Genomic DNA, 15640 nt, shown 5'->3' with positions numbered 1-15640 from the left:
CTCCTCCTCTCCACAACAGCACCAGTTTGCAGTGAGTTATGAAGATCCAAATGTGGCAAACGTTGGAACAATGTGTTTATCAGCCTTGCTGCCCTTGCCATGAACCTCCTCTTTAACAGATCTAATTCTGAAGTGCTAAGAGTTCATGGTCAGGTGTCAAAAGTGGCAGCCAACAAGAGTCAGAGTGGTGGAGGAAGAGGGGGAAAAAAAAGCACAACAATGGAAAAGCAAACCCTTTTCTCTACAAGGCAGTCACACCCAACTTTCCTTTATATGGTTTGGAATAAGCAGCAGAAATACTACCAGTCCTCATATTTCATTCCCAGTTCCTAGAGGCTATGCAGACAAAGAGCTCAAACAAGTTACTATCCATGAGGTGACAGGCAGCAATTGTCTGCATACTTGCTCAGTCTGTCTCAAAGCAAGGTAAGACATGTTATTCTAAACCTCTTTGGATTAAGAAATTCACTTTGTCACAGTGATTCAGACACAGCCCTTAGCAGAAATCCGTTTTATTTATCTTCACTAAGAACCCACAATCAATTATCAGAGCAGAGCTAGGGAGGTCTGATACAGGAGGATTCTGCCAGTCAGGCCAGTAAGGTTTCTCTTTCTGGCTCTGCCAACAGATTGTTGGACAAGTCAGAGGGCTGGAGCACCTCACCTATGAGAACAGGCTGAGAGTTGGGGTTGTTCACCCTGGAGAAGGGAAGACTTAGGGAAGCAACTACAGTGACCTTCCAGTTCTTAAAAGGGGGCCACAGAAAAGATGAGGAGACTCTTTGTGGTGGTTTAGGCTGGGTGCTGGCCCCGATGCCACTGCACAGACCACACCTGGGCCCCCAGCCCAGGGGGGGTGGTCACAGGAAACCAGGTATTCCATTCCCATAATGCCCTGCTCCCCTACAATAGATCAGCATGGGGTCTTCACTTCCTTTTTCGTCCCCTGCTGCTGCCTAGGTAAAACGGTGTGAGCTGCCTCCCTTGGGCCTGCCCAGGCCTAAGGCTGGGTGGGGGGGGCAGGGAAGAGCCCTGGGGGGTTTTGGGTGCACCCCCAGGTGGGGATGGGATATTCTTGGGTATGTTTTGGAATCTCTCTCCCTCTGTCACAGTGCTTGTGGTTCTCTGTAAAACTTTCATTGTTGTTTTTATTGTCTTCCCATTTAAACTTTCCATCACTTTTGCAATCCGTTTGTCTGAGTCGTTATTTTCTGCCCATGGTGGGAGACATTGCTCTCCCAAACCACGATACTCTTCCATCAGAGAGTGTAGCAACAAAATGATGGGTAATAGTTTTAAACTGAAAGTGTCTAGATTTAGATTAGATTTTAGGAAGAAACTTTATCATGAGGGTGGTGAGACTCTGATAGAGGTTGCCCTGAGAAGCTGTGGATGCTCCCTCCCTGCAAGTGTTCAAGGCCAGCCTGGATGAGGCTTTGAGTAATCTGATCTAGCAGAAGGCATCACTATCCATGGCAGGGTGGTTGGAATGAGGTTTCCAACCTGAACTGTTCTAAAAGTCTGTGATGAGCCACCTCACTCACTGTGCTTCAGGCTAACATCAACAAAGCGGGAAAGATACTGTCAAGCAATCTTAATGCACACTACAATTTTCAGATGAGCAAAGCACTCAAGGCACAACAGGGCAGACTGGAAAAGAATGCAGAAATGTGACTTGCTATGCAAGCTCACCAATCTCAATACCATTCTCAGATGACAGGCCCCTTCTACCTTGCAAAACGGCTCCCTATAAACAAGTTTCTCCCAGATCCCCATGCTGGTATCAGTAACAGCCCCACTTCTGGTACAGAGGCTGCAGCCTAAGCAAAAACATCAGGCAATGCTCATCCATGCGCTACCTACCGTAGTAAGGTTCAAAAAGCTCACTGGAAGCAGAGTAGAAGTCTTCCAGTTTAAAATCATTTGGTCCTTTCAAGGTCATGCCAAATCCTTTTGCGTGCCACTTCCGCCTCCACAAGACATACTCAGAGAAGCCTCCAGGACCAGCACACACATCTGCAAAGTAGAGCAGCTCTGCCTCCCGCTCCTTGATCAGCGGGTTCTGCAAAAGGAAACGGAGGAGATTCTACTGACCCAGAAACAGCTCCTGTCAGATACACCATGAACTGCACCTCTCAGTCAGAAACGCCTTGCAAGCACCCTTTTTCCCAGATGGTATTTTAAGGATTCTCCTTTCTCCCCACCTTCTCCTTTCTCTGAGAAAGTACTGCTGTTTCAAAGTTAAAGAGAGGTCCTCACCCCATGGAAGTCCTTAGGGTTTGTAAACATATAGTCAAAGACATGGTCCATATTTGCCATCTTCATTGCAGCCCTGTGAACACACAAAGAGAAACCCTATTAAGTTTCAACCTTGGCTCCCAGGGCTGAAAATGAACATAACTGGGAAAGGGCTTATGCTACCAGAAGTTCTGCAAACCTGTTCAGGAAGAAAGCTCCACGAATCATCTCATAAGGGTTTGACCTTGTTCGGGCTCGACGCATTTCTTCTCCATCTAGCTCATCAAATACACTCTGCACACAGAGAAACAAGACTGAGCTCAATGTGGCACAGGCTTGAGAGTTATACAGGCATGAGCATTTCCTATCCTCATGCATCTCTTCTCTTAGACAACAAACTCTGTACATTTGGTTCACCAATAACAATGTTCTCCTGTCACACAATGACATTTGTTCTTGTAAGCCACCCCAGCTCTTATGCAAATTTAGTGACACCAAAGAATTCCACAACCATAGCTCAAGAGTCTGATTATGTGGTTAGCCACCTCACAAGCAGACCCAGCCTGAGGTATTTCTCTCACACACATACACATACTCATGCTCCAATGCATGATAAAAATCTAGGAGGGAAAATGACACACAGGACAAAAGAAAGGGAGCATATTTCTGTAGCTTATTCAAGCCCAGCCTCTTAGCTTGACAAAGAAAGGGAGACTGTTTTCATTCATCTCTTTGAAGGCTGAGGTGCAAAACAGGCTGCTGAACAGACAGCAAGAACCAGGATGCTAGGTCATATCAACGGCACGGAGGTGAAAGAACACTCTGAGCTCTTGACAATCACCTGAAACTACTCAACCCTCTTCAATTATGTATTTCACTTTCTTCTTCAAAGCTTTCCATTTCCTTCTAAAGAAGGGGACTCACCTTGCACTGCAGGACACTACGTAAAAGCTCTTCACTACAGAACTCTGTTTCATCTTCAATCACCATCTTCCTCTGGAACAGGACAAGAACACAGCTAACAATTAGCAAACCTGGTATCAGCCATTCCAGAATGCAGTATGTACCAGTAATGAATGAAGACTGTCAACTACTTAATAGGCTGCATTAGCAAAAGCATGCTGAGGAATTATTCTTCCTTGTTAGGTAGCTTGAGACCACATGTGGAATGCGGTCATCCAGTTAAGCACTCTCCTGTACCCCACAGATGGTCTGGAACAAGCCCAGCAAAAGGGCCACCAAGATGATGAGCGTGCATAAACACCTGGTGTATGAGGAGAGAGAGTTCAGAATGGAAAAAGGGAGATGCTATTGCTGTCTACAAGACCTAGGAGCAGGAAATAGAGAATACTGATCTAGACTCTTAGAGATGGACATTGATAGCACAAGAAATAATGGACACAAGCTGCAACAACAACAACAAAAGAGCCAGTTAGCCATAGAGAATATTTCTTTTGTCAGCTGGATTACCAAACACTGAAACAGATGCTTGAACAAATTGTGTAATTTCCATCCTTGGAAATACTCAAAACTCAACCAAACAAGACCTCAAGCAACCTGATCTACTTGGACCTGCTTTAAGTAGAAAGCTGCACAAGCAGACTCCAGAGGTTCTCTCCAGCCTAAGTTATTTTAACCCTTTGACAAGGCAATCATTTGAAGCTGAGCAGTCCTGGTAAGTTCTGAGACCTAAAAAAATTACCTTCCCCACAGTCATCCACTCCTTGAGCTCCTGGGCATCAGGGATTTCTGTGGTACACTTGAGGCACCAGTCCACCTCCTCATAGGCACTGGGCTGCAAACACAAGACACGAGAAGAGCCAAAGATGTTTCTGCTAGCAAAATATAACAGCTAATTGCTCCCCAAAAGTTTGCCTCCCAATCCTAGCATAAGGAGTTATGGCATTACTTCAGTGTCAACCACAGAATCTTTTTCTCCTGCTTTAAAGCATACCTTATTTGCTTGGACCTAAAATTAAGGGACAAAAAAGCCAGACCAAAGCAAACCAGACCCCCAAACACTCCCCAATAAAACCCCACAACCACACCTAAAAAACCCCACTACCACCTAAACAAACAAAAAGCCCCTCCACCACAATAAACCCCACAGCAGTTTCCTCTCATTAGACTCTGAAAAATAATCAAGACAAAACAAAAGCCTAATACTCTCAAAGCACATTGTGGGGACACTTCAAGAGACACCTGCCAAAAAACACGTCCTCACGATGCTTTACACATTCCTTCTGAAAGGCTCCCTCACTCCACAACTTAATTCAGGCTTCAAAGAATGTTTACCATCTTGGGAAGCAATTGTTTTACCAGTTAGATCAAAGTGATGCTACTCCTCCACAAAGAGAGGCTACTAAGATCTACTCATCTTCTTATATTTATCACAGAAGTATTATCCACAAGGGTTAACAGTTAACTGCTGCAAGCTGAGACTCTAAGACCTAAACCAATTAGCCTTCTGAACAGGTCTCAAACTTATGGCTCCCAAGGGGTAACTTCTGGTATTATTTTCAGCTCCTTGAAACAATTCAAAGGATGGAGAGCAAAGTACTGTAACATGCACAACACATGATCTGACAAGCATTGCTGCCCTTGCCCAACAATGGCTGGGACCTTCTCCTTACAGACCACAGCAACAATCCACCTGAGACCCCTTTTGTGCCAGAATGGCTTTTGCCGTGCTGTTCTGGGACAAAGGCCTGGGTCTAACCAGCAGAACCACTTAGTGGTAGGAAGCCAGTTATATCAGACAACATTAAACATCATTCCTAGAGAGCAAATCCTGAACACAGCAACAGAAATGGGATTTCAAACAGGAAATACTTACCTCAGGCTCATCTTGCCAGTCAATATTGAGCTCCCCATCGAATCCTTTGAGTGTCAGCCCAAAGCCTCTCCTTCCCTTCTGATTGGAGGCCTCAACAATATCCTTTCTGCCTTGGCCATATTTTCCCAGACCTTCTCCTTCCCGGAAGCCCATCTTGGCCTATAAAGCAAGCAAAGGAAGCACACTAAAGCAAGTGGAGTTCAGCTTATGTACTACTATGGAGTCAAAGACGAGCAGGGAAAACAGCACATCTCCCTGAAATGACTTGAAGGCACTGAGCATTTTTTTTATCTCAGATGTGGCTTTCAGGACTTAATGCTGAGTTCCTTCACTGAGGCAGGACACAATAAAGCCAGATCCAAATGATGTTTAAGACAACAGCAAATTACAAAGAGTTCAGTAAAACAGGAACACCCTGCCCAGAGGGAGAAGTAGTGAGGAACCTGGAGCCATTCATCAGTCTTCAGTAAGCATGGAAGGTTCATAACCCAAAAGATCACAGAATGTTAGGGGCTGGAAGGGACCTCAAGAGATCATCTAGTCCAACGCCCCTGCCAAAGCAGGATCACCTATACCAGGTCACACAGGAACTCATCCAGGAAGGTCTTGAATATCTCCAGAGGGGGAGACTCCACAACCCCCCTGGGCAGCCTGTTCCAGTGTTCTGTCACCCTCACAGTGAAATAATTCTTCCTCTTGCTTCCATGGAACTTCCTATGCCTCAACTTCCACCCACTGTCCCTTGTCCTTTCATTTGGCATCACCAAGAAGGGTCTGGCTCCATCCTCTTGGCACTCACCCTTTACGTATTTATAAACATCAATGAGGTCACCACATAGTCTCCTCTTATCCAAACTAAATAGCCCCAGCTCCCTCAGTCTCTCCTCATCAGTAAAGTTGTTCCACTCCCTTAATCATTTTTGTGGCTCTGTGCTGGACTCTCTCAAGCAGTTCCCTGTCCTTCTTGAACTGAGGGGCCCAGAACTGGACACAATATTCCAGATAGGGCCTCACTATGGCAGAACAGAGAGGGAAGAGAACCTCTCCCAACTGGCACAGGAAAAAATTCATGTCATGAATGAATGTCTTTGCTGTGAACACACACTCAACAGATCCCATAAAACTCCACCTAACTCAGAGGCTGAATGCAACACACTGCTCCTAGAATGCATTCTCATCTCTCAGCTTAAAAGAATTATGTCCATTAGCTGCTAGTTTTTCAGGCTCTTCTCTTCATAAATTTTAGCAACAAGAGGAAAACAACAAAAAGCATGAACACAATCAGTTTTATTCCTTCTAGTATGCTTCTACATGACAGTAAGTAAATGAAAGTCTTAAGTCTGACTGAATGAAGGCTATCCATACATTCCTTCCTGCAAGAAGCTATAAAACCATTGTTTATTACCAATTTGTATGAGAAACAACACAACAACATCTGACAGGTTTTATACAAAGGCATTTGGTGTTTTCCCATTGCCTTTGCTCCCTGGCTCAGAACCAGACCTTGAAATCAGTGCAGCAAATGTGATAGCCACCAAGCCTGTTATAGAATAGAATAGAACAGAACAGAATAGAATAGAACAGAACAGAATAGACCAGACCAGACCACACCAGGTTGGAAGAGACCTTCAAGATCATCGTGCCCAACCTATCATCCAACACCACCCAACCAACTAAACCATGCAACCAAGCACCCTGTCAAGTCTCCTCCTGAACACCTCCAGCCTGAACCTCCCCTGGTGCAGCCTGAGACTGTGTCCTCTTGTTCTGGTGCTGGCTGCCTGGGAGAAGAGACCAACCTCTGCCTGTCTACAACCCCCCTTCAGGTGGTTGTAGACAGCAAGAAGCTCTCCTCTGAGTCTCCTCCTCTCCAGGCTAAGCAGCCCCAGCTCCCTCAGCCTCTCCTCATAGGGCTTGTGTTCCAAACCCCTCACCAACTTTGTTGCCCTTCTTTGGACACGCTCCAGCAAGTCAACATCCTTCCTAAACTGAGGGCCCCAGGACTGGACACAGTACTCAAGGTGTGGCCTAACCAGTGCAGTGTACAGGGGCAGAATGACCTCCCTGCTCCTGCTGGCCACACTGTTCCTGATGCAGGCCAGGATGCCATTATACACTGGTTTTCCAAGGACAGAATTTAAACATCTAGTAATCAAGGACCATTCTCCTTTTACTTACCTAATGCTACCAAATAATTCAACCAGACTTGACATCACTTCAATCTTTATATTCGAATTTATGAGGCCTTAAAAACAAAAGCCTCCCAAATTCAGCTCCTGTATTGTGGTGACTGAAAGCACACATCCAAATTGGTTCAGGAAGAGAACTCTCCAAGTGAAAGACAGTCTTGTGCTAAAAATCAGCAAACTGCAGCCTGGTGCCAAAAGTGCACATGGACAGATTCTGAATGATCAGCAACAGGATTTATCTACAGAGAGGCACAACCAGCAGCTCTCAGTCTCTTGATCCCATTGAGTTCTGAATTCGGCAAGAGCTGAATTTCTTTTCCCGTTTAGAGGCACGATCCTGCTGGCCAGCAGTTTTACCTCCCAGCAAGGCACTATCTTTCTGTTTCCATTCCTAGTAACAGCTAGCACTTCCCAGCTTCTAGTAGAAGACTGAACCTCTAACTTGGTAAGGCAGGTACAATGTGGCTTACAACCATGGAAAGATTGCTGGCCCCTGCTCCTCTTGAGTACAGCACAAGCACAGAACAAAATGAAACACAAGTTCAGTCTCCCATTGAGTCCCAAACTTCCTGTTATGTTTCAAGTAACACAAAACTGTACATACCATGTTCTCTGCTGCCCTTGGGAATAACATCTTTATCTCCCTGTTATCAGTAATGGACATTCTTTCAGGATTCTGAGATACTCGTGAGGGCACAATGACAAAGCTTGCACCAGGAAGTAAGCATAACAGCATGCACCAGAAGAGACTCTTCTCCTCTACAGCCCACTATTGCCTCTGAAGTCAGAACATGTTGCCCAAATTGGGACTACTATTAAACAGGGTCAATCATTTTCTTAGAACTTTCCAAAAGTACTCTTTCCCACAATAACACTGTGCAACCACGAGGTTGGGCAATCACATTCCAAGTTCAGTTCTCACCATTCACAGCTCCCTGCCTTGTCAAGACATATGCAGCTCTACATAAAGCAGAGTGGCAGTAACTGAAGGAAAAGTAAATACTCAATGATCCTTGAGGTCTCTTCCAACCATAGTTATACTGTGATACCTTAATAATTAAGGTAATAATTCTACAAGGTTTTGCCAGCCAGGCTCCAAAACCAAACAAATTAACGGAAATCACAGAATTTGTGAAGGCCTTTGCTACAAGGCATTTGTCAACTCAAGCATTGCAAAGTAACAATAATAGGAGTCTTTTTGAAGCTCAACAAGCTGCCCGAGCGAGAGATTTTCCCTTCAGATTCAACTACCTGCTCCTAGGCATTGGTATGAATCAACTTTCTCTTTTAATAGATTCTCTTCAACCAAGCTCTTGCAGACTCTCCCAGTTTCTTAGCAGGTGACTCAAGGAAGCAGAGATCCTTGCTACAAGGAGGATCACTATCAGAATCAAAATCTTTTAGAACAGACTGCTCTTTTCACTTTGCTCTTATCACATCCTCATACTTTGGTCCAAAACTCTCTTGACCTACCATGAGCTTTTGGGAGACACTGTTATACATTGAGTAGCGAGATGAAGTACCCTCCACAAGGGAATCTTGTTTGAATTCATTGCTGAAGACTGGTCTTTTTTCATCAGTCTCACTGTCAGATCCACTGCTGCTACTGGAAGACTCTGAAAAAAATATATAGAGGTAAAAAGTGAGAAAAACTAGTATGGAAATAAAAAGAAAACAGAAGACAGACATCTCAGTAGTCACATGAAGATCTATGGCCAATCACTTTCTGTTAAGTTCTTCCTAACATCCAGCCTAAACCTCCCCTGGTGCAGCTTGAGACTGTGTCCTCTTGTTCTGGTGCGGCTTGCCTGGGAGAAGAGACCAACCCCTCCTGGCTACAACCTCCTTTCAGGGAGTTGTAGACAGCAGTAAGGTCTCCTCTGAGCCTCCTCTTCTGCAGGCTAAGCAACCCCAGCTCCCTCAGCCTCTCCTCATAGGCCTTGTGCTCCAAACCCCTCCCCAGCTTTGTTGCCCTTCTCTGGACACCTTCCAACAACTCAACATCTTTCCTAAACTGAGGGGACCAGAACTGGACACAGGACTCAAGGTATGGCCTAAACAGTTCTGAGTACAGGGGCACAATGACCTCCCTGCTCCTGTTGGCCACACTGTTCCTGATGCAGGCCAGGATGCCATTAGCCTTCTTGGCCACCTGGGCACACTGGAGGCTCATGTTCAGCCTACTATCAACCAGTAGCCCCAGGTCCCTCTCTTCCTGGCTGCTCTCCAGCCACTCTGACCCCAGTCTGTAGCACTGCGTGGGGTTGTTGTGGTCAATGTGTAGAATCCAGCACTTGGATGTGTTAAATCGCATGCCCTTATACTCTGCCCATCAGTCCAGCCTGTCAAGGTCCCTCTGCAGAGCTCTTCTACTCTCTAACAGATCAACACCTGCCCCCAGCTTGGTGTCATCTGCAAACTTACTGATGATGAAGCAATGCCAAATTTTCTTCCTGAAATGTGTCTAACACCACATCAGTCATACTAAAGTTAATGATGTGGGGCAGAACACAGAGACTGCCGGAGCAGCAACCCACAGCAAATACAGCCACACACTGCAGCAAACATCTACCTCTTGAGTCTCCCTTGTTCTCTGAATGCTAGAATGTGTTACTTCACAAAACCAGAAGTTGAGCCACATAGCTTGCCCTGAGATAATGCAGAGGACTGGAAGCAGAGTTAACCTTTTTTCTGTTTTTCACTTAAAAAAGAAATTATTTTTTTAAAAGTCATTACAATTACCTGGAAAGAAGAACTCAACTTCTCTCAGGTTTTTCTAATTTAAGAAAAAACACAGGTTATTGCTCTCTCAACTCACAGACCTCTGTATTTTCCTATTACAGAAAATTGAGTGTCGGTGAAGTAACAGGAAACAAGTGGAGAACATGATAACAAAAGATGAGGTAAAGGCAGAGGTGAGGGGTTTGGAGCACAAGCCCTATGAGGAGAGGCTGAGGGAGCTGGGGTTGCATAGCCTGGAGAAGAGGTTCAGGGGAGACCTTCTTGCTGTCTACAACTACCTGAAGGGAGGTTGTAGCCAGGTGGGGGCTGGTCTCTTCTCCCAGGCAACCACCAACAGAACAAGAGGACACAGTCTCAAGCTGCACCAAGGGAGGTTTAGGCTGGATGTCAGGAAGAAGTTCTTCACAGAAAGAGTGACTGGCCATTGGAATGGGCTGCCCAGGGAGGTGGTGGAGTCACCATCACTGGAGGTGTTTAGGAGGAGACTGGATGGGGTGCTTGGTGCCATGGTTTAGTTGACTAGATGGTGTTGGATGATAGGTTGGACTCGATCTTGAAGGTCTCTTCCAACCTGGTTTATTCTATTCTAAAGAAAGGCCATTACAGTGACAAGGAAAGACACTACAGTGAAACAGATGACTCTAGTTAAAATCCTTTCTATGCATGCTCAATTGTTGTTGCTGAACTATCAACTTTTAAGATTCAGGACATGAATCCCCACACAACTACTATGCTAAAGTTTTACTGTATCAACCTTTGAGGCTCCAAGCTCAAAGGCAGGAAAGGCTATGACTGGTGTTTGCAGTATTACATACCTATCTTGATTTTCAAACATCTGTCACACAAGCTTCGTTTCTATTCACAAAGATCTTGGACACACTCAAGGATCACAATGGATTTTGCTTTAGGGTCAGTTACTGCTTTCTGTTTCTCCAATACACAGCTTCAATTAACTTTACTGACTAGTTTTGAGCTGTGCTTTATTTTCCAGAGGCTCATGATGTGCCTCAAACACAATGCCTGCTACATAAATCTCACAGAAGTCCATTCACAATGCATCTTGCTTTTAACATTTGCAAGGCCATGCTCAGCTGGGGTCAGCTGTTCCATCAATTCTCTCTTCCAACCTTCTTTCTTTTACCGAAAACTGTAACAGGTGGTAAAAAAATGCTACACAATTACTCCAGTTCTGGGCCCCTCAGTTTAGGAAAGATGCCGAGTTGCTGGAACATGTCCAGAGAAGAGCAACAAAGCTGGGGAAGGGTTTGGAGCACAAGCCCTATGAGGAGAGGCTGAGGGAGCTGGGGCTGCTTAGCCTGGAGGAAGCTCAGAGGAGACCTTACTGCTGTCTACAGCTACCTGAAGGAAGGCTGTAGCCAGATGGGGGTTGGTCTCTTTTCCCAGGGAACCAGCACCAGAACAAGAGGACAGTCTCCAGCTGTGCCAGGGGAGGTTTAGGCTGGATGTTAGGAAGAAGTTCTTCACAGAAAGAGTGATTGGCCATTGGAATGGGCTGCCCAGGGGGAGCGGTGGAGTCACCATCACTGGAGGTGTTTAGGAAGAGACTGGATGGGGTGCTTGGTGCCATGGTTTAGTTGATTATAGTGTTGGATGATAGGTTGGACTTGATGATCTTGAAGGTCTCTTCCAACCTGGTTTATTCTATTCTATTCTAGTCCATTTTCTGTGTCTGAATTTACACAATTTAATTAATTTTTTTAAAGCTTAAAAAAAAAAAAAAAATCACACTAACCCAAGGTTGCAAACAGAGATAATGTATTTTTTTACCTGAAGACAGTATGCCCTTGAAGGCCAGGCTATCAGTTAGGATACAGAATAGAAATGACCAGGCTGGAAAAGACCTTTGAGATCATCGAGTCCAACCTATCACCCAACACTATCTAATCAACTAAACCATGGCACCAAGCACCCCATCCAGTCTCTGAGAAGACACAGATTCAATTCCAAGTTATTATTGAGATTCCCTGCAGCAGCATATACATTATCTCCAACCTCACCTTGAGTAGTATGATTACTGAATTGAGTTTCATCATCTGAAGTAGAACTGAGGGTTAATCCCAAGTCTTCTATCCTCTTCTTCTGCTTCTTTTGGGGGCCGCTAAATTCAGGTTCTGTCCTTCTCTTCATTTTTGCTGAAAGGAGATGATCACCTGGTGAACATTAAACAAATCAACTTTCTTCTGCATGCCAAAAAGTAAGGTGCAACAACATGGAACCACAGAGCGTTTTACAGGCCGCCCAGCATTATGCTTCTCCACCCAAGTTTGCATAAGGTAAAAAAAATTGGCTTCTTTTGATCTTTTGTTAAAAGCTACTCTAACTAAACAAACATGAAATCTCTGCAGAAGTTTCCCTGTTACCAATTACTTGAATCTCAAGGCATGTCTACAAGCTATTTACCATGACAGCAGAAGAAGGTAACGGACACATCAGCACTTAAAATAACTTAAACGCATGGCAGTTTGTTACTATTACTGAATCAAAGCATTGTTTTATCTAAACACTCAAAAAAAAACCCCAACGAGGAAATTAGCTCAATCTAATGGATAACATCCAAGGTGGCACAAATTCCTCACAAGAGAACCAGAATACTTCTGCAAATATTATTTAATAGAAGAGCTTTCCTACATGACTTCTCTAGCAGAATTTCACTTAATACGTGCTCAAGTGCTTGTGTTTTTCACCAGCAGTCACTGGCAAGATACCAAGCTTCTGGATGTCGTTGCAAGGCTTTGCATAAACCCAGAGAAAGGACCAACACTTAAAAGTGGTTTAAGAGAAACTAGCCAGGAAGGCTTGCACAGGAATGAAATTTTAAAGGCACAGACCCTTAAAGCACTTAGCTAAACCTCCCCACTACTGACAAAAAACAATGAAAACCTATTAGAATGCTGGGCTAGAAAAGATGCCCCAGGCCACCAAGTCAAACTCTCTACTATCAAAATTATTCCCACAACCATAGCCAAGGCAGTTTAAGGACCTATTCCTTTATTCATCCTCATGACTGCCTGCAAAATCATCCCACAGCTTCACCCAACTATGGCTAAGAAATCTGTTCCCTTCCACCGTAAATTCAATTACAGCAAACTCGTATTTGTTTGATCAAGTCAGTTTAGGTTTTCTCCCTTGCTTTTTTACCTGTAATAATCTGAAAGCAATTTTCCATTTTCTAAGACTTTCTCTCGTTAACACACTCCTCGTTCCCCGCCGCTAGCTTCCTTTCAAGATCCCCACCCTCCTAAAACCCGCTTCTACAGCACCTTATTTCCTGCTCGATAGCTCTGCGCCCAGAGCTAACTGCGGGTTGGCACCGCATACGCGGGAGACACACAGCTCTGAGTGGAAGCTGCTTCAAAGCACACCACCCGCACGGGGCCCGCGCTTCGGCGGTGGGCAGAGCAGCCTTCCGCTGACCCCGACGGCGCCCTGCGGGCACAGCCACGGCTGCTGCGACACCGCAGCCCGTGGGCCCGCTCCTCAGCCAGCCCCTTGCTGACGTTGCACAGGCCGACCTGAGGGTCCGCTCGCCCGGGAACCCCGTAGCTCCCCGGTCCCGTTACCTGAGAGCACACGAACCGGTGGCGGGCTGTAGGCACTCCCAGGCGAAGGGCAGGCAGAGAGGAGCCGCGGGAGCTTCCGGCGGCCGCGCTCCGGACTGACCCGCAGGCGTGCAGCGAGAGCAGGGCCGGCCGATCGGGCGACACCCTCGGAAGAGGAGACGGCGAGCGGGGTCTCGTTGCTCGAACGAACTCCAGGCGGCTCCGCCTCCCGAAGGCCCAGCGGCGGCGGCCGGAATACGGTTTCGTTTCTCCGCTCGGAGGCGCCGCTGACGCCGTACCCGCGCCGCAGGTCCTCCCGGCTCGCTGACGCGCGACAGTGACGTAGCGTCCGCGACGGCTCCAAGGGTCAGCTCCACAGGCGCGCCGCGGGCAGCCCCAGCCCAGGGGAGGGGCCCGGCGCCCCCTTCGCAAAGCGCCCTCTTGGGGCCGGGCCAATCCGGAAGCGGGGCGAGGGCCAGAAGGGTTGGGCTCTGTAGGGAAGGCGGTAGCTGGCGATCTCGGCCCCTTCCGAGGGAGGTGGGGTAGGGGGGCATAGAATCGTAGAATGGTTTGGGTTGGAAGGGATCCTTAAATACCATCGAGTCCAAAGCCCCTGCAACGTGCAGTGGTGCCTCTAAGTGGAGGAGGTTGTTCAGGACTCCGGGCAACATGACCTTTTAACGTTTCCAATAACGAGGCATCCAGTGCCTCTCTGAGCAGCCTGTTCTAGCCTTTCACCAAGCTCACTGTAAAAAGTTTGCTACTTGTATCTAGTCTAAATCTGACCTCTTTAAAACCATTGTCCCCTTGCAACACGCTTTGCTGAAAAGTGTGTCCCCATCTTCCCTGTAGCCTCCCCCCCCCCCACCCCCCCCCCCGCACAAGTACTGAACGGCCATAGGGCACCTAAAGCCATGGTTTAGTTAGTCATGAGGTGTTGGGTGATAGGTTGGAGTTGATGATCGCTGAGGTCTTTTCCAACCTTATTAATTCTATGATTCTATAATGCAGTCCCTCCCTAGAATCTTCTACAGGTTGAGCAACTGCAAGTCTCAGCCTTTCTTCACAGGAGGTGTTCCAGCCCAGACCTGCACCAGAGGAGCAAAAATAAAAGGGTGAAAATACATTGAAAGTCTGTGTAAAAGATTTCAGGTTGGGGTTGACTTTGTTTGGGTGTTTGTTGTTTGTGGGTTGGTGGTTTTTTGTTTGTTTTGGGTTTTTTTGGGGAGGTTGGGGCTTTTTTTGGGTGGTGGTTTTGTTTTGTAAATGTATATAAAATGTATACAAAGTATGTTAACACAAATGTCTCAGACATTGCCTTCAAAATGAAACTAAAACAGCCTTTTGGGGTTTTTTCCCCTCTCCTGTTCCAACATAACAGAATTCCAACCTGCTCAGGAATGCAGCATTGCCTGTCCTGCTGTGCTGGCTGGAAATGTCATCACTCCTACAGAGAAGCTACATCTTGCTCACACACTTCACTGTAAACCAAGTGCAGCTCCTTTACCTGAGGTTTTGTGAGGCCTTTGGATAATATTTTTCACACAGAAAAAAACCTAATGCATGATTTGTCATGAGGATTTCAAACACGTGTTGAGCAGTCTTGTACTCTGCTCTAAGCTTGAAACACAAGTCAGTAGACACATGTGGATGCTTAATCTTAAAGATCAAAACAAACACAGTATCGACAGAGGGACAGGACTACACTGTTGGATGGATTCAAGAACATCTGAGAGCTACTTGTACCCAATCTGCACTATTTCTCTGTGATGGGCCCTTCCACAATCCATTAGTATTCCTTCCCAGCTATTCCTGATGATGTTAGTAAAAACAATGTATCACTGTGAAAGTGCTCACCGCACTACATGACAGCTCTCTTCCAACAGAAAGCAACAAGTCTTGAACCTGCATCAGGCTTGCTGTGCATCAACTCTGACTAGCTTGGAGTTGTAACATAAATTCTGGATACAGGATTGGAAGTGCTTGATGCCACCCCAAGGCAGATAAGTTCAGGGCATGCCATTTCCAAGGGGACATTCATATCTAAATCAAGTAGAAGAAAGGACCCAGAAGTT

The 15640-nt window shown here is 46.0% G+C and overlaps 1 protein-coding gene across 3 annotated transcripts in view; it reads right to left on the bottom strand.

The window, feature by feature from the left end:
* The window catches only part of CMTR1 (cap methyltransferase 1), a 36126-nt gene extending 22255 nt beyond the window's left edge, over nt 1-13871 (bottom strand). For 2 of the 3 annotated variants that reach the window (XM_068157464.1, XM_068157479.1), the window contains exons 1-9: nt 13587-13871; nt 12024-12158; nt 8737-8879; nt 5075-5233; nt 3941-4033; nt 3163-3234; nt 2438-2532; nt 2260-2332; nt 1864-2062 (exon numbers count right to left, since the gene is read on the bottom strand). In XM_068157464.1, the coding sequence (XP_068013565.1) occupies nt 1864-2062; nt 2260-2332; nt 2438-2532; nt 3163-3234; nt 3941-4033; nt 5075-5233; nt 8737-8879; nt 12024-12153 (964 nt within the window). In that variant the 5' untranslated portion in view covers nt 12154-12158; nt 13587-13871. Of the gene's footprint in view, nt 1-1863; nt 2063-2259; nt 2333-2437; nt 2533-3162; nt 3235-3940; nt 4034-5074; nt 5234-8736; nt 8880-12023; nt 12177-13586 lie in introns of all 3 variants that reach the window. The other variant, XM_068157470.1, reaches the window with a different exon arrangement.
* Nucleotides 13872-15640: the final 1769 nt, after the last annotated feature.

The sequence above is a fragment of the Melanerpes formicivorus genome, unplaced genomic scaffold (assembly GCF_026170545.1).
Source record: "Melanerpes formicivorus ecotype bairdi unplaced genomic scaffold, bMelFor1.0.p_v2 SCAF_2, whole genome shotgun sequence".
NCBI classification, from domain to species: Eukaryota; Metazoa; Chordata; class Aves; order Piciformes; family Picidae; genus Melanerpes; species Melanerpes formicivorus.
The sequence above is the reverse complement of the archived record's forward strand: the minus strand, read 5'-3'. Positions and strand labels throughout refer to the sequence as shown.